We start from the raw sequence: 18,993 nt of genomic DNA on the forward strand, positions 1-18,993 counted from the left end.
ACTTTACTCGTAACATCAAAAAGTAATCTGATTATGCTACTGCTCATTTCAGATGAGATTGAAAACACCTAATCTCTAGTTTTTCCACAGTCTGAAAACATCAATAGATCAATATAGATTTCAGGCTGAGGAGAGCTACGGTAGAAATGTGTCTTTTTTTAACATAATCAGAATTATCAGCTGATAAGGGTAAATCAACATGGTACTCTGGTAGACTGGAGGGAGTGTGAGTGAGCATTTTCTACATAGTCTGAGTTGGGTTACCTCCACCAAATTTTTGATAGAATCACGTCCTCGTGTTCTGATATCAAAGACAATGTTCAGCTTGTATGAAGTTCTCTGTCTACTGGTTGAACAGGAACAAAAAATCTGAACAAAAACAAATGCAATAATTGAAGCTGTATTATATTGTATATATTTATAGTTTTCACATGATTTTATATCATTTTATTCATTGGTTTGTTAAATACACACAGTATTACTGTGTTATCATTGTATTATGTTTAATGCAGTATATCTTCTGTTAAACCAAAAATGCACACTGTTATAAAAAAAGTTCAGATATAGTTTTTCATGCCCTAAGAGCAATGAAAACACACAGGGGGAAAAAGTCCTGACTGAGGTTGTCATAATTCATGCATGAAAGGGTATTGTCATAATTAAATAATGAATAAATATACAGTATCATATTAATAGGGTAAATACATGGTTTTTACATTATTATGAGGGTGCTTATGGATTGAACAACTTTATAAAGCCCACACTTGAAATAAATAATTCATAATGTGCTCTTATCGTTGATTTGCTGCTCGTGAGTCCAGCCCTCCGCGGCTCCAGATGCACCTGCTCTCCATGTGCACCGGCACTTCAGCCGCTTCTGAGCCGCATACACACACCGGGCGAACGCGATGATCAGTGAGTACAACTTCTATCTGTCAATCTCAATATCACATCTCCATGATTATAACGAACATTAATGACTGAACAGCTTTTTCATGACTTAAAAGCAACTGGGAATCACGACACAAAGGATGCGGCGCTGCTGAAACAAAGGAAAGTGATTTACGCGCGATGCCGAGACGCTCCCAGATTCACGATATGATTCCCAGCAGATGTTTCGCGCTTAGTTGGCTTTCCTTTAAGTGATGTGAGCGGGAAGCTGATGGTGATGAAGCTGATGAGAGTGCTATGGTTGGTTGGGTGATCTCACATTGATGGGCAGTGTAGAGAGAGAGAGTAAGGCGTGCTCGCGCATCATCATTATCATCATCATCACCACCTATGCGCGCTCTAGGCATTGAACCATTTGCTCATTCTAAAGAAACAAACACTCACAGAGAAGCAAGAATGTAAACTATTGTAGTCTCTGATTTGTGTGTATATAGTTAGGATAGCTTTATTTTACACTGATACGGAAAGCCCTTCTGGGAAGACGTGACCATCATGAAATTCCCGTTAGAGAATCCAAGGAAACAGGTGAACTGGGATCCTGAACAAGGTTAGTTGTGTCAGTTTGTGATTTCACTCAACTTCTGCTTTTTTATTTAGAAAATCTGCTGTTTTGTTGCACTCTTTTAATTAGAAATAACATTTAATTTCACTTTGGTCTGATAGATTACTATTGTTGTTTTTAACAAAATTATCTGGTTTGTATTTATATAAGCATCAATTTTTGTTATGTTTATTGATAGTGCTTGAGATTTGAGAGGAAACATCTGAAGTGCTTTTCCAGGAGAGTGTTGCAATCATATAATCAGTGATAATTAGCTAGTCTGTCTTTCAAAAGTCTCAAAAAGATGTTGTAATCACTGTAATGAGTGTTTTTTATTTATTTATCTGAAATGGCTTTTGCCTTTCATTGGATTATTAATTGGAATTTTCATGGACACATCCATAACTGTTTGTATACTTTATTAGATATTGATTTTTGTGGGCTGGGCTGACAGGTTTTATATCTCTGAGCAGATGTAGTGACATAGGCGTCCTTGAGTCACTCAAAGTCAAAAATTATGGTTGTCCAAGTGCATTTATCGATTATTAGGCAATGCCTCACTGTAAGAAATGTGCACAACACACATTGACATTATAACAAACATGCATGTTCAGTTTATTAAAGCAATAAATTTAATCCATGTGGTGTTTGGTAAAACCCAAACTTGCATCATTTTCTGTTTCATTTTTACAAAGGGACTGATGGAACACTGTAGCATGGTGAGGGGCGGGGTCTGCATAAATTATGAGGTGGTTTGAGCATTACATCATTCTGACTCACAGGCCCCGCCCACTGTCCCCCACAAAGGCAGCGCTGAATCTTTAAACGGGGTGAGCGCACACAGCTGCGCTCACGTGAATGCATCAATGAGGGACTCCTCCGTGGCTTTGTCTCCCCTCTGACACCCTCCAAATCATATTATACAATCCATCTCACAACTAATGTGCTCGTCTAGCAGATATCATCTGACTGAAGGACTGAATCTCACCTTGGTATTGTGTTGCATTCACCTTGTTCATGAAGCGCTTAGAATGTAATACATTAGTCATGCAAAATCACCTTAGAAAAAGAGATGAATATATTGATATTCATTGTATCTCAAGAAAGCATCTCTTTACTGTGGTAAAGTCATAAGCAGAAATGGCTTTCTGAGTGCTCAACCAGACGATTGGATTAAAGCTTCTCAGGAGAAACATAAAGAACACCTGAAGGATCTATAGCACACGCCAATAATGGCCTGAGTTAACACCGTCTTCATGCATGAACCACACAGAACTCAGCATTCTGTGATTATTTTATTGTATGTTTTCCTGCATTGTGTATTGCTTAAAGGGGACCTATAATGCCCCTTTTCACAAGATGTAATATAAGTCTCTGGTGTCCCCAGAATGTGTCTGTGAAGTTTCAGCTCAAAATACCCCACAGATCATTTATTATAGCTTGTCAAATTTGCCCCTATTTGGGTGTGAGCAAAAACACACCGTTTCTGTGTGTGTCCCTTTAAATGCAAATGAGCTTCTGCTCCCGGCCCCCTTTCCAGAAGAGGGCGGAGCTTTAACAGCTCACGCTTCGGTTGCTCAACAACAACAAAGCTGGAGAATCTCACGCAGCCAAAATGAGGATTGTCAGTAACGGTGTTCAGCCTTACATTGTTCAAACCGGAGTCGACACTGATGGAGAGACTCAGGAAGAAGTTACAACTTTTAGACGTTTCTGAATGGTTAGTGGATAAATTTATGTAGTTGCTGTGGAGTTGATTCAACTCATCGACTAGCATGTGTCGTCATGTTAATCTTTTGTGCAAAACCAGTGTTGAATTGACCCTCGTTTGTGAAGCAGTCCGGTGTAAATGACGGCATGTCAACAACACTCTACTACAACAACTCTTCCTCTTCTCTAAAGCAGCCCAACATGGCCTCACCCCCTTTGTTGTGTATTCTCGGGGGCGGGGTTTATGCAAATTTTAGGGTTAGTGATGTCACTAACCCGGGAAGAAGAATATATATTTCTGCACCAGTTTGTGTCATAAATACCTACAGGAAAGAAAAATTACAAATAAGTTTCTCTGTAATATCTCAGTTATTTCTTCTAGCAATGAGATTAAATGGTGATCAATCAATCAATCAATCAGTCAACTGATCGTATCCATCTATCCATTAGTCTGTCCACCCGTCTATCTGTCCGTCCGTCCGTCCGTCCGTCCGTCCGTCCGTCCGTCCGTCCGTCCGTCCGTCTGTCTGTCTGTCTGTCTGTCTATCTATCTATCTATCTATCTATCTATCTATCTATCTATCTATCTATCCGTCCGTCTACCCGTCCATCTATCCATCCATCCATCCATCATCTATCCATCAGTCTATCCATCATCCATCCGTCTATCTATCTATCTATCTATCTATCTATCTATCTATCTATCTATCTATCACACAGTAGAATAGAATTGAATAGAATATATATTTCTGCATAGGTCAGAAATTTCCACAGGGAAGAAAAAAATACACAAAGAAGATTCTCTTCAATATCTCAGCTGTTTCTTCTATGAGATTAAACGGAAAGCAAACTGAGAATTTTTCAGATGTTTCTTCTCAGAAAAACAATCCCATTAATCTCACACGTCTCCTCTAGAATTCCAGGCAAGATCTCAGTGTTTGTGCCAAGATGCCAAAGTCTGCAATCAAAAGAGATCTCAACATGACCTCAAACATTTCTCAAAGTCTTTTAAGAGCAATAATTTGAGCTGCGGTGCACCCACATAAAATTATATTACTATTTCTCTCATTTGTGTGTATTTTAATAAGTTTCAGGAAAAACAAACAACAACCTCCTTCAGGTCTCCTGAGCTTCGAGCCCTAAGCAATAAAATCTAATAAGATCTGAGCAATAAAATTTGTTCATCACAATTCCAATCTTCTCTGTCTCTATTTCAGTGGCTGTTCAGACAAACATCGTCCCTCCGAAGAAGGTTCAGTCAGGTGCGGTGCAGTCCAGTCTGGTTCAGGCCAGCGTGGCCACCATGCAGAACCCGATGGGCTGTGACGTCAAAGCCAACGGCCACTGTCCTCTCCCGCGCCTCTCCATCTCGTCCCGCTCGGCCAGCGTGGTCACCGGTATGGACTCTGGAGCGGACGGTTCTGCTCTGCACTCGGTCATGAAGTGGAAGACAGTCGTGGCCGTGTTTGTGGTGGTGGTGGCGTACCTGGTTTGCGGCGGTCTGGCGTTTCGTGCGCTGGAAGAACCCTTTGAGAGTAACCAGAAGAACACCATCACACAAGAGAAGGCCCTGTTTCTGCAGAGGAACCCCTGCGTTTCTCCAGCCGAGCTCGAGGCCCTCATCAAGGTAAGATCACGTCTGTGGAGAAGACAGAGAGATTTTGAATTATTCAGATGTTTTTGATATTTTTGATATATTTTTACTAGTGGGTGCAGGACAATATAGTTCATTTATGTAAGTGAGGATAGCAAAATAAAGTAAACTGTGACATATTGTAACCAAAAATTCTTCATACAGTGGACTACCTGTAAAACTGATAAAAAAAAAATTATTCAGACACCTGACCATGTTTTGCTTAAGCGTTATTTGACATAATTAAGATTAATTTTTTCTGAAAGTTTAACTCAGATCTTGTTATATTTTATTATTTTATATTTTAAGTGCTGTCAATCGATTTAAAAAGTTAACTAATTAATCGCACAATTTTCTGTAATTAATCACGATTAATCTCACCTAAAGGTTTTTAATATATTTTTATATTGTACAGTAATAATTTCACATTTGTTCTCCAAATTAATGTAGAAACAACATAAAGACAGTATATTTTAAATATTTGATCTGTAACAGGTAGGAAATATACAGAAAATGAATAAAGTTATCAAATACTTATTCACTGCATAAATTATAAAATAAATATAGATTAGTTTGATGGAGAAAAACTGGATGCTGCGTTAATTGCATTAAATATTTTTAATACGTTAAACTGAAAAAAATTAATCGCATGCGTTAACGTGATAATTTTGACAGCACTATATATTTACAATATAAAAGTGTATATATATATATATATATATATATATATATATATATATATTTTAATGACATAATCCATTCAAAATGAAAAAAAAAAAAAGTTTATAAAATTATTGTGATAATTGTGAATAAATTAATACTAATAACAAATAATACTAAAATGTTTTTAAAACATTTTACAATTTATAATTTAAATAAAAGCTCATTTTTAACATTACCGTAATGAACATTTTAAAATAAGCTTAATTCTCATGAAATCAATTTCACAATGCAAAAAGACTTAATGGCCCTACAAATATGACTCTGGATAAGTTTTTGTGATATTTACCCTTATGAAGTTAGTTGGTTGTGAAAGCTGAGACATAAAAATACTACATTTATCTATTAAGAAAGCGTTCATAATTACAAAATAGGTTGGTATTGAAAGAACTGTTCATTGTAAAGGCTTCTTGGGAGATCCTCTAACTGTAAGATGTCTAAAGACTCAAAACAAGCCTTTTCCAGCTATTGTGGTCATCAGCTACAGCCTCCCCATGAGCTCCTGAAGCACGCATCTCTTCTGCTGTTTGCCCCGGCCGGCGCTGAGCTCTAATTGATCAGTAAATGTCATTCCAAGACAGACATGAAATCCCTCTGGGCATCACGCAGGATTATCAACTCTGATTCGTGCCAGCATAAACTCACTTTAGGCTGAATTGTGTTGAACATGATAAAGCACCAGCACTGTTTGTTACATAACATTTCTCACATATATAGAAAGGAAATAAGTTGCCTTCAATTAAAGCTTTGCTTTGATTTCTCACAGCACATCCTACACAGCCAACCAGGGAATTACCGGAAGGGTGGATGAGATATATTACATATCCGTTATATAACACGCTGAGAAAACACTCTTTGTTGAGTTTAGTATGTGTATATGTTGACATGTTTAATACACCGTCGGAAAAAAGGTACAAAAGCTGTCACTGGGGCAGTACCGTTTCAAAAGGTACACCTTTATACTTTAATTACCACTAAAAGGTGCATATTAGTAACTTAACAGTGAATATTAATACCTAAAGTGTCCATATGTTAGGGGTAACGCATTTCCAAGTAACGTAATCAGATTGCTTTTTTCATGTAACTAGTAAAGTAATGCATTTCTTTTACATTTACAACAAAATATCTGGTAACACTTTATTTTAAAGGGGTCATGAACTGTGTTGTTTTATTGTTTAATAATGTTTCCTGGGGTGCACTTATAATGTTAATATGCTTTTTACATCAAAAATAGTATTTTTCTACCCTGATTTTAGCCCTCTGATTTGAACACTCTGTTTTAAGGGGCGTGTCTTCAGTGTAAACGCCCACTGCTGTGATTGGCTGACATCCTTCTATTTGAAATAGCTAAGTATTACTCTCTCTTTTAGCACGTTTTTACTATTACATCTCTCAAGTTTAACTAATCTTCAAAAGTGCTGCATTACATTTAGATCTATGGCATTATATTCAGATCGTGGCATGAAAGGTTGCAGTGATGAACATTGTAGTCGATCACAGACATGTTGTTGAGCTCATGAAAGCAGTGATCTCGTCATTACAACTCAATTTCTGCACACTAACGAATGCTTTCATCATAACTAACAGTGATGTAACTAAGAGATTCGTTGAATAAAATGGGAATTTTGGTGCGAGTCCAGAACTCAGTCACTGATAAACTCACACTGTTTGATTGACAGCTCCAGCGATTGTAAAGGGAGCGTTCTTTGATTGTTTTCTATATATAATTTAATCACTGTTTAAATAACAGATTATTTTCATCCTACTAAGAGAAACAACATGAAGTTGAGACACACAGACAAAGAACATGTGACTGTACATGAATCATTAATATCAGATCAGGCATTGATTAACACAGTTACTGACATGTGTTGCATTACTGTCGAGTCCATATCGTAAAAGTCTGTTTGCAAAGCCTGCGCTGAAATGCGATTGATTCACCAAAGAATCCACAGTGAAATGTGCCTGAATACAAATAAATAAAGCTCAACTGAGACATTCACATTGTTGAAAATAAATAACCATATTCCTAGCATTAGGATCCTTTGAAAGGTAATGTTATTTTTAGTCCTCTTCTCTCCTTCTCATCTCACTAACACACCAGTGGGCGGGGCTAATGTTGCAATGATGAAGTAGGCATTGAGTTCTTCTGTGGAGGTGGAGTTTCATCTATCTATGATCCGGGATGAGTTGTTCGCTCAGTCTGGTGTCAGTAAAAGCTTATTGCCTCTTATATATCAAAAGCTCAAGGAAAAGTGGATTTCTCAGTTCATGACCCCTTTAAGGTGGCATAGTTACATATTGCTACTTGTACTTACTATAGTAATAACAGTAAATTATGCATGATTACAAGTAACTAACCCTAAACCAAACCCCAACCGTAACTCTATAGTTGTTTGAGCGGCGCCCTCTACTGTACAGGTGTGAATTTGCATTTCCTTCAGCCTGAGGCTTATTCAGTTCACTTGAAAGGACCTTTACATTTGCCAAAAATAGAACTTAGAATAGAAGAAAGAAGAAAAGTTTGCTATTAAAAACAAACAAACAGGCAAGCCCAGCGCAGGTGAGGAAAAAGTAACGCAAAAGTAATGTAACATTACTTTCCAGAAAAAGTAACAAAGTAACACAATTAATTACTTTTTAGGTAGTAACGCAATATTGTAACATTATTACTCTACATATTAGTATCGTTTGAAAGAGTACTGTGACACTGATAGCATTTGTATTAATACTGTACATGCTGTAAATAGCTATTGTTCATTGTTACTTCATGAACCACCTTATTGTAAAGTCTTACCATATATAATCAAGATTTATAATATCATCTCGAATTAGACTTTCATCTCAAGGTTATTTAAGGCTCGCAGATGCAAGCGCTTCCATGCAAATGAGTGTCCAGGGATCTATAATAACAAGGAAGCAGATGGTCACTTACAAAACAGATCACAGTTCAGTGGTTATGGTTGAAATGGAACACTAGCATACTTGCAGCATACTGCATACTTGATGCATACTGTTTGCCAGTCTTTATATGCAGCAGTGCAGCGTGTAAATGTCTCAAACAGTAGTATGCCAAACGGTTAGTACAGTTAACTAAAACAAAAACAATTAAAAAAACCATTTTCTTGACTTGAAACGGAAATAAACGGAAATAAAATAAAATGTATATATATTTTAAAAGATATATATATATATATATATATATATATATATATATATAAATATGAATAAACTGTCAGTCACATGACCACATCACGTTAAATGTTTAAATCATCCCTTGTGCTCACATGACCATTCTACAGTCTGACCTAGTTAACTCCGTTTTCACTCAAAAAAACCTGACAATCCCACATATGTGAGTGATTAGATCTTACATTGATACACGCCTATCCTTCTTCATTCCTTTCCTCTTTGCATCATTTGTGACTCAAAATGTGCCTTACATTTGGCAATTAAGCTCATGCCAAAAAAAATCAATTCTCCATTTCCAGCCAAGACAGTTGAAACGGACCCCTCGACATGCTGTTTAGGGAATAGGCTCTGAGGTGATCAATTATTTATTGTTTGGCCCACTAAAGGCAGAATCTCCTGAGAGAAAAGCCCTGCTGGAGCTTTCAGATGTCCTCATCACCCACACAGATCATGCACTAACCACAGAACAGAAAAATCACAAACGAGATCTCTTGAAATAATAGTCAGCAAAATCTAATTTTTTTAAAATGGATCCGTTCAATGAACCTTTAGACAAAATCTAAAAAGAAAGGTTTGCATGTGTGTTTTTTTGCATATGCATCAGGCTTTTATGGCTCATGTAGTATGATATAGTGAGAATATGGAGGAAGAAAGGCCAAAATGAGCAAAAATGTGCAATTTGGTGACGATGGTGATATTTATATGGACAAAAAGTAAGATGAAATATCGAATATCTACTGTAAAATACAAATATAGCAGATACTTACATAAAATGCATATAAATATCAGTCGTCGCTCTATATCTGCCAATAATATGTCTTAGTAAGATGATATTTAAATGCTTCGTTTTATGATCAAAGCTGTAGTTTTAAAACATATAATGCAATACAATATAATGATGATTGAGAGATGAACAAATAAATCTTCCTCAAAAATCATATTTGAACATGGTTTTACTAAAAAATGATGGATAATCAAGTAAACTGGAGTTGCTTTAGTCCAGTAAGTGTTTATCTTGACAATATAAAAGTTATTCTTACGTTTACTTGATAAAAATCAGTAAAGATTTCAGAGCAAAAAGACACGTCAATTGGAAATTTGTACAATTACACAATTGTACAATCTTTTACTTGTTAAAAATGTATAAACTATCAATCAGACGACAGAAGGACTGTATGAGACCGTGTGCAAAGATTTTTCAGCAAAGTTTTTCATTTACAGCCCTTAGAAATGTGTGTATCAAATATAATACAGTAGGCTTTATAGGGTTAATATCTGATTTGTTTCTCTTAGCCACCAGATATCTCTTCTGAAACCGAGATTACTGGGGGGTTTTTCTCAGGAGAAACATTTGAGAAGGAGGAGACTTTCCATTTAATCCCACTGCTGTAGGACCAACAATTAAGACATTATAGTGATATTCTTTCCAATGCATTATCAACCCAACAAACTCATCCATGTGGCTCCGAAACAAACATTTTGTAGGGCATGTAAAGCATCCTAATGTTGCAGATTCAGCTCGAAAGAGTGTCTTTAAACTCACATTAAATCTCACCAGAATTAGATGCCAGTCGTGTTGACATGTCTCCGTCCTGTCATGCGAGACCAGCTGGCTGTTGTCGGTGTTGTTCTTGGCTGTGAGCAGGACTGACTCAAAAATCTTCCCACCAGAGACACATTTGGCGAGTCCTATCGGAGCAGAAGAAATATTACTCAGAGAAAATGGTTTTCTTGCTGACAGCTTGTTGTTTTGTTGTGTTTTTCTCTCTGCTACACTCTTAAAAAGCCATAGAACAGTCATTTTTGGTTCCCCAAAGAACCTTTCAGTGAACAGTTTTTAAAAAACATTTTTTTTTCTCAGTGTAAAGAACATTTTAAAACCCTAAAGGACCTTTTTTCACTCTAAAGATCCTTGATGTTAAATATTCTTCATGTAACCACCGATGCCAATAAAGAAGCTTTACTTGTAAGAGTGTATCTGACTTATTGCAATAGTTAGTTTATATGGATTGATCGCTGACTGTTAACTTTTACTCTTCTACATTTCTGTTAAAAATGTCCATGCTTTTTTCTGGGTACAAAATATCTTGTAATGCTTTAAGAAAATAAAGATTTGGGTGGAAATCAAAAAGACAACATGGCCACAGTCTGCTCAAGACTGATATATTGACTAAATTTACTCAGCATAATCCATTTATACCATTCCTTCAATAGTTTGAGAAGAGACACGAAGCCTGATCAGATTACTGACAGATGGAGCCGATTGATTTTCAATGCAGGTTTTTCAGAAAAAGCGGGAGGCTTTACATCATCAGGCACATTTTTTTCTAAGAAATTTGTATTTCTTGGAGTGGCTGACCTTGTGAAAGGTGACTGGAGGAGATGGCTTTTTAAAATGAATTGCTAATATTGTTAGATGGCATTACAAATACCAAAACAATCATTTAATATTCAGAAAATTATCTGCATCTTGCACACATTTCTGTGTGTCTAGTACAAATTAGACTTCTAGAAATGAGTAGTTTGACTCTCTGGTCTAGTAGTGCTTCCAAAATGGCCATTTTAAGTCCTTTTCTGCATGTGCATCTTTTCCCAGCATGCAGTAGACGCGGTCAGCGCTGGAGTAAGTCCCATTGGAGACACGTCCTATAACTCGAGCCACTGGGATCTCGGCAGCGCTTTCTTCTTCGCTGGAACCGTCATCACCACCATAGGTAAAATAAACCAACCTTTAAAACGTGCGCAGTAATGCACCGCAAAATATCCGGAGTGTCTATTTACACTAAGTGCAAATAGTGTCGCTTGTTGGCAAACACTATTTACACTAGCTCCGCCCACCAATGTCTGGTTGGGCCACTCAAGTTTTAAAAAAGATGCACAGAACTTAACGTCTTTAGTGGCGCAGCAGTAGTGTGTGAGACTCGCAAACCTGGCTTTTAATGCGATCGACGCGGGTTCAAATCCGCCTTTTGCTGAGCTGGCATTTATTTTCAATAAAAATAAAAATAATGTTCTAAAAGTAGAAATAAACTGCGAACGAGTGTTTAATAATATTAAAAGTGTTTATTGGGTAGGATTAGGGGAAGGTGTAGGGAGGGTTTTTATTCTTCCAATAAGGCAGCATCCATTTAATAATTTTAATACATATAATCATTTACATATTATGATATTATTGCATTCTGTTAATGTACAAAAATACTGAGGTGCAAATAGTATCTGTCAATATAGAGTAGGCTATAGATAGCATCTAATTACTATTTACTCTTATTTACTTTTACATGATGTAAATAGAATCTATCACTATTTTCACTTAGTGCACATAGCCACTGCCCAAAATATAACAAAATCAATATAGAAAATAACAAACTAAATAAATTGTGCAGTAAAGTTCATACCCTTCATACTTAGTATGCTGGTTTGACAAAACCACATATTGCTACTATATAAAATTGGGTTAGAGAAATGCTGAAATGTTTGAAATATTTAAAATGTTGCATTGCCAAGTAACTGAAATAAATTTAAGTTGAAGCACTAAAATAAAATTACTAACTGAAAATAAATAAAAACTAAAACGGGAATAAAAGTAAAATAAACCTAAATAGTAAATATCAAAAACAACTAAAAGAAATGGAAAAAAGCACATAACATTTACTAAAAATTAAATATAAAAATAAAAGCTCAATTCAAAAATTCATTCTAAAAAATGCTGGGTTAAAAATAACCCAAGTTGGGTTGAAAATGGACAAACCCAGCGGTTGGGTTAAATGTTTACTCAACCTGCTGGGTAGTTTTATTTAACTCAACTATTGTTTAATAATTACTATATTGCTTGCTTAAAATTAACCCAAAATATGTTGAAAATTAACATTTATTAATCATTTTAATAAATAATAATTAAATAATAAACATTTATTAAACTGCTTATTAATAAATGTTCACCTTTTGATTATTATTGTTGCCTCTAGTAATTATGCATATGATTTTTAATTTTTAATAAAGTTTTGGGCTTCATTTTAAGCCAGACATATAGTAATTTTTAAACAATAGTTGGGTTAAATAAAACTGCCCAGCACATTGGGCAAACATTTAACCCAATCACTGGGTTAAAACAGCCCAATTGCTGGGTTAAACAGCCCAATCACTGGGTTAAACAGCCCATTCGCTGGGTTAAAACAGCCCAATCACTGGGTTAAAACAGCCCAATTGCTGGGTTAAAACAACCCAACTGCTGGGTTAAAACATCCCAATCGCTGGGTTAAAACAACCCAATCGCTGGGTTAAAACAGCCCAATCGCTGGGTTAAAACATCCCAATCGCTGGGTTAAAACAGCCCAATCGCTGGGTTAAAACAGCCCAATCGCTGGGTTAAAACATCCCAACTGCTGGGTTAAAACATCCCAATCACTGGGTTAAAACAACCCAATCGCTGGGTTAAAACAGCCCAATCACTGGGTTAAAACATGCCAATTACTGGGTTAAAGCAACCTAATCGCTGTGCTAAAACAACCCAATTGCTGGTTTAAACAGCTCAATCGCTGGGTTAAAACATCCCAATCGTTGGGTTTGTCATCCATTTTCAACCCAACTTGGGTTGTTTTTAACCCAGCATTTTTTAGAGTGTAGCAACCACTTCAAATTTCAAAATTCAAAAACTTTATCAAAATCTGCCTAGTTTACATATTACTTACATGCAATTATTTACTTTTGACAACTTGACCAAAAATGCACACCGATTTCTCAAAGGTCTTTAAAAATGGGAACTGCACAGACCCTCATGCAACTTTCTGCACAGATCTCCTCTCTCACTGAAAACGTGTTTAGTTTCTCCTTGTCTTAACTTCCCTTGTGTTCAACAATCAATAATTACTGCCATGTTCCCTTGATGAAACCCACCAATTGTCTCTCTGTGTGTCTGTGAATGCAGTTTTAATGGAGGGGGTCAGCTAGAGCGGTTTGCATCAGAACCATTAAATAACCTCTTGTCATCTCCGCCCACATCTGCAGGATATGGAAACATCGCTCCCAGCACCGAAGGCGGAAAGATTTTCTGCATCCTTTACGCCATATTTGGCATCCCTCTGTTTGGCTTCCTGTTGGCCGGGATCGGTGATCAACTCGGGACCATGTTTATAAAGAGCATCCTGAAGGTGGAAAAAGTTTTCAGGGTGAGTCGACTACTGAGGATTTTCAACTGCTTATTGGTTATATAAATACATTAATTCACCTGAATTTTTTTCTGCTGCCATTTACAGCAAAAGCACAAGCAAATCAGTCAGACCAAAATCCGCGTCACCTCCACCATACTCTTCATCATCGCTGGCTGCATCATTTTTGTCACCATCCCAGCGGTGATTTTCAAACACATCGAGGGATGGAGTACTTTAGAAGCCATTTACTTTGTCGTCATCACTCTCACGACTGTCGGCATTGGAGATTATGTAGCAGGTATGTGCAGCGATGGGGACATTTCACATCTTTTCACCTAGTAAACTCAAGAGTTTCTTAATTCTTATAGCTCAACTGGCAGAATATGATTCTAGAGACACTGAAATCATTGGTTTGATTCCTAGTGAACTCACATATGCACTGTAAATTGATTTGGATAAAAACATCTGCCAAATTAATACATTTTAGTGTCATATCTCACCTGACAGCTTCTTAAAATACTTTTCCTGTGTCTTTCGACTATGTTCAGATCTTGATCTTTTGGCCTTCTGTGATTCTGTTTACATACAGTATAAGACAAAATGTAATAAAAATGCTGTGTTTTATAGGTGGAGATCGCAAAATAGAATATATGAAATGGTACAAGCCTCTGGTCTGGTTCTGGATTTTGGTGGGTCTGGCGTATTTCGCAGCGGTTCTCAGCATGATTGGAGACTGGCTCAGGGTTCTGTCCAAGAAAACAAAAGAGGAGGTATGTTATGTCAAACGAAAATGAGTTTTGATTGAACATCATAGTAGAATGATGTCCAATAAAGCATTATTACACTGCATCAAAGTCTTACTTACTTTTTTTCTACACATTCCTGGTCTTTCATTTACAGCTGACGATACTTAGGATGTGTAGACAATTTGTTAATGCTAACCATATAGTAATTGATTTGGCTGCTGCTGGTAATGCAGTCTTTCTTGTCAATAGCACAGTAATTTAATAATGTTAATATAATAAAGGTTGTTTCAATAATATGAAATAATTATATATCTTATAAAGAATTGTGACCATTGGGTTACTTGGAGATGCTGTGGAGGGCGAACTTGACCTTCAGCTTCCATTCAGAGCCGACTGATATTCTGATATGAAACACTTTACACCTTCACAGCAATTCATTATGATAATATCAAACCCAACTGCAGTTAAAAAGAAAAATAGTTTCACTATGAAATACATCATATTATGAAAAATAGTTTTGAATGATAAAACTAACGGAAAATTCTGTTTTATTTTGGCTTTAAAAGGTAAAATTTGTAGCAAATGCTGTTTTGTGTTGACTTAAAATGGTAAATTCTGTTTTATGCTGGCTTTAATTTGTAAAGTTTCTAGCAAATGTGGTTTTACGCTGACTTTAAATGGTAAAATTAGTTGTAAATGCTGTTTTAGATTGACTTAAAGTGTAAATGCTGTTTTACGTTGACTTTAAATGGTAAAATTAGTTGTAAATGCTGTTTTACATCAACTTTAAATAGTAAATTCTGTTTTATGTTAGATATAAAAGGTAAATTTGTTGCAAATGCTATTTTACATTGACTTAAAGTGGTAAATGCTGTTTTACATTGGCTTTAAATGTTAAAAATTGTTGCAAATGCTGTTTTACATTGACTTAAAGTGGTAAACGCTGTTTTACATGGCTTTAAATTGTAAAATTTGTAGCAAATGATGTTTTACTTTGACTTAAAATTTGTAGCAATTTAGCAAATGCTGCATTACATAAAATTCTGTTTTACATTGGCTTTAAAATGGTAAAATGTATAGCAAATACGGTTTTACGTTGACTTTTAATGGTAAAATTTATAGCAAATACTGTTTTATGTGGACTTTGATAACATTTGTAGCAATTTAGCAAATGCTGTATTGCGTTGACTTTAAATGACAGAAATGCTGTTTTACATTGGCTTTAAATGGTTAAATTGGTTGCAAATTCTGTTTTACTTTGGCTTTAAATGGGCAAATTCTGTTGCACATTGGGTTTAAATGGTAAAATTTATGGCAAATGCGGTTTTATGTTGACTTTAAATGGTAAATGCTGTTCTACACTGACTGAAATGTGGTACGTTCTCCCTTTTTAAGCCCACGTTAAGCACATTACTGAATCATTTGTAAACATCACGCTCACAGTGCTCTCTATCATCCACCACAGGTCGGAGAGTTTAAGGCCCATGCGGCAGAATGGAAGGCAAACGTTCGAGCAGAGTTACGCGAGACACGGCGGCGCCTCAGCGGCGAGATCCACGACAAACTTCAGCGGGCGGCCACCATCCGCAGCATGGAGCGCAGACGTCTGGGTCTGGAGCAGCGCGCGCATTCACTGGACATGCTGTCGCCTGAAAAACGGGCTGTCTTTGCCAGTCTGGATGCCAGGCGCTTTAAGACGTCCTCGCAGGAGAGCATCAACACTAAACTGAACAACCTGCGTCTGAAGGCGGAGTGTGGCGGACAGCAGGCGTCCTCCGAGGAAAACTTCCTCAACCGCTTCGGTTCGCTCACCAAACTGGCCAAACGCAACAGGAGTAAAGATGTCTGCAGGAACATCCCAGAGGATGCAAACAGGGTAGGTGACAGTAACAGCAGCAACGTCACACTGGGAGAGGAAAGAAGAGAGGATGAGGAGGAGGAGGAGGAGGAGGAGGTGGAGGAAGAGAAAATGGCGAAGGAGGCGAACACCGGCTTCACGTGTCTGCCTCACTATGAGGAACCCAAACAGCAGAACGGTTTCGCACCAGCTCAGGTCAAAGAACAAGAGCGAAATAAAAGACTAGAGCAGAAAGAACATCAACCGTAGGCAGACAATGACGACGTGCACGGGAAGGCAAATGACTGACATCAGAAAATGTGCCTTTCTGTTTTGTAAACTGCGGCTCGACACGTTGAACCGCGGTTGATTTTCACTGTGACAAATGACAAGTTGCCAAAAATGTGAAAAGAGCTCAAGGAATACAGACTGACATCACCTTAAAGGGACAGTTCACCAAAAATGTGGAAATTCTGTCATTGTTTACTCACCCGCATGTTGTTCCAAACATTCATAACTTTCTTTCTTCCGTGGAGCTCCAAAAATGGCAAAAACACCATGAAAGTAATCTGTATGACTCATGTGTCGTATGCTGCTTTGTACGAGGAACAGACTGAAATTTCAGTCAAGTTATTTACTGAAAACCACTTAAATCTCATCCGTGCTCATGTAGGTCAAATATGGTCAATGACGAGACACACCAGAACATTTCATTGATCATTGATTTTAAACTTGGTGCCATATTTCATTTGAATTAGATTCACATCTGTGGTGGAGGGGAAGGTTTCAGTGAATAATGATTTTTGTGGAGCTTACAATTAATAATTTTATATTATTATTAATATGAAAAAGAGCTCTCTGGACATACTGCAATATATTTGCTTTAGTCAGAAATTAAAAAATAAAAAAGGTAATTGCAAGTTTATATCTCACAATGCTGACTTTTTTTCTCAGAATTGCGAGTTATAAAGTCAGAATTGCGAGAAATAAAATCACAATTGTTAGAAATAAAGTCAGAATTGCGAGAAATAAAGTCGGAATTGCGAGAAATAAAGTCAGAATTGCGAATTAAAGTCAGAATTGTTAGAAATAAAGTCAGAATTGTGAGAAATAAAGTCAGAATTGCGGGATATAAAGTCAGAATTGTTAGAAATAAAGTCAGAATTGCGGGATATAAAGTCAGAATTGTTAGAAATAAAGTCAGAATTGTGAGATATAAAGTCGGAATTGCAAGAAATAAAGTCAGAATTGTGAGAAATAAAGTCAGAATTGTGGGATATAAAGTCAGAATTGTTAGAAATAAAGTCAGAATTGTGAGATATAAAGTCGGAATTGCGAGAAATAAAGTCAGAATTGCGAGAAATAAAGTCAGAATTGCGGGATATAAAGTCAGAATTGTTAGAAATAAAGTCAGAATTGTGAGATATAAAGTCAGAATTGCGAGAAATAAAGTCAGAATTGCGGGATATAAAGTCAGAATTGTTAGAAATAAAGTCAGAATTGCGGGATATAAAGTCAGAATTGTTAGAGATATAAAGTCAGAATTGCGGGATATAAAGTCAGAATTGCGAGATATAAAGTCAGAATTGCGGGATATAAAGTCAGAATTGTGGGATATAAAGTCAGAATTGCGAGATATAAATGTCAGAATTGCGAGATATAAAGTGAATTGCGAGAAATAAAGTCAGAATTGCGGGATATAAAGTCAGAATTGTTAGAAATAAAGTCGGAATTGCGAGAAATAAAGTCAGAATTGCAAGAAATAAAGTCAGAATTGTGAGAAATAAAGTCAGAATTGCGGGATATAAAGTCAGAATTGTTAGAAATAAAGTCGGAATTGCGAGAAATAAAGTCAGAATTGCGAGAAATAAAGTCAGAATTGCGGGATATAAAGTCAGAACTGTTAGAAATAAAGTCAGAATTGTGAGATATAAAGTCGGAATTGCGAGAAATAAAGTCAGAATTGCGAGAAATAAAGTCAGAATTGCGGGATATAAAGTCAGAATTGTTAGAAATAAAGTCAGAATTGTGAGATATAAAGTCAGAATTGCGAGATATAAAGTCAGAATTGTGGGATATAAAGTCAGAATTGTTAGAAATATAGTCAGAATTGCGGGATATAAAGTCAGAATTGTTAGAGATATAAAGTCAGAATTGTGGGATATAAAGTCAGAATTGCGAGATATAAAGTCAGAATTGCGGGATATAAAGTCAGAATTGTGGGATATAAAGTCAGAATTGCGAGATATAATCAGAATTGCGAGATATAATGTCAGAATTGTTAGAAATAAAGTCAGAATTGCGAGAAATAAAGTCAGAATTGCGAGAAATAAAGTCAGAATTGCGGGATATAAAGTCAGAATTGTTAGAAATAAAGTCAGAATTGTGAGATATAAAGTCGGAATTGCGAGAAATAAAGTCAGAATTGCGAGAAATAAAGTCAGAATTGCGGGATATAAAGTCAGAATTGTTAGAAATAAAGTCAGAATTGTTAGAAATAAAGTCGGAATTGCGAG

General features: G+C 36.4%; 1 protein-coding gene and 1 long non-coding RNA gene across 5 annotated transcripts; one reads left to right on the top strand and one right to left on the bottom strand.

The window, feature by feature from the left end:
• Nucleotides 1-507: 507 nt before the first annotated feature.
• On the top strand, nucleotides 508-18,190 carry kcnk10b (potassium channel, subfamily K, member 10b). Of its 2 annotated transcripts, none has more exons than XM_051868552.1 (7): nucleotides 508-915; nucleotides 4,420-4,829; nucleotides 11,344-11,461; nucleotides 13,752-13,912; nucleotides 14,000-14,192; nucleotides 14,522-14,664; nucleotides 16,106-18,189. In XM_051868552.1, the coding sequence occupies exons 1-7, from the start codon at nucleotides 909-911 to the stop codon at nucleotides 16,745-16,747; spliced, it is 1,674 nt and encodes a 557-aa protein (XP_051724512.1). In that variant the 5' UTR covers nucleotides 508-908; the 3' UTR covers nucleotides 16,748-18,189. The 2 variants fall into 2 exon arrangements, with proteins under 2 accessions (XP_051724512.1, XP_051724511.1); XM_051868551.1 differs by lacking the exon at nucleotides 508-915 and adding an exon at nucleotides 927-1,498 and having other exon boundaries at nucleotides 16,106-18,190.
• On the bottom strand, nucleotides 4,697-14,462 carry LOC127498805 (uncharacterized). Of its 3 annotated transcripts, none has more exons than XR_007925982.1 (5): nucleotides 14,395-14,462; nucleotides 13,972-14,229; nucleotides 13,724-13,888; nucleotides 10,303-10,436; nucleotides 4,697-4,841 (listed from the first exon to the last, which is right to left on the bottom strand). It is a non-coding gene; the product is annotated as an uncharacterized LOC127498805 (long non-coding RNA). The 3 variants fall into 3 exon arrangements; XR_007925983.1 differs by having other exon boundaries at nucleotides 13,641-13,888; XR_007925984.1 differs by having other exon boundaries at nucleotides 4,706-4,841; nucleotides 10,291-10,436.
• Nucleotides 18,191-18,993: the final 803 nt, after the last annotated feature.

The sequence above is a fragment of the Ctenopharyngodon idella genome, chromosome 17 (genome assembly GCF_019924925.1).
Source record: "Ctenopharyngodon idella isolate HZGC_01 chromosome 17, HZGC01, whole genome shotgun sequence".
Classification (NCBI taxonomy): Eukaryota; Metazoa; Chordata; class Actinopteri; order Cypriniformes; family Xenocyprididae; genus Ctenopharyngodon; species Ctenopharyngodon idella.

What these genes read in the sequence shown, in the direction of transcription:
- kcnk10b (XM_051868551.1), top strand. Translation starts at nt 1,444, where the DNA reads ATGAAATTCCCGTTAGAGAATCCAAGGAAACAGGTGAACTGGGATCCT. An exon ending in AACCGTCATCACCACCATAG is followed by an intron (nt 11,462 to 13,751) that starts GTAAAATAAACC and finishes CCACATCTGCAG; the next exon opens with GATATGGAAACATCGCTCCC. An exon ending in CCAAGAAAACAAAAGAGGAG is followed by an intron (nt 14,665 to 16,105) that starts GTATGTTATGTC and finishes CATCCACCACAG; the next exon opens with GTCGGAGAGTTTAAGGCCCA.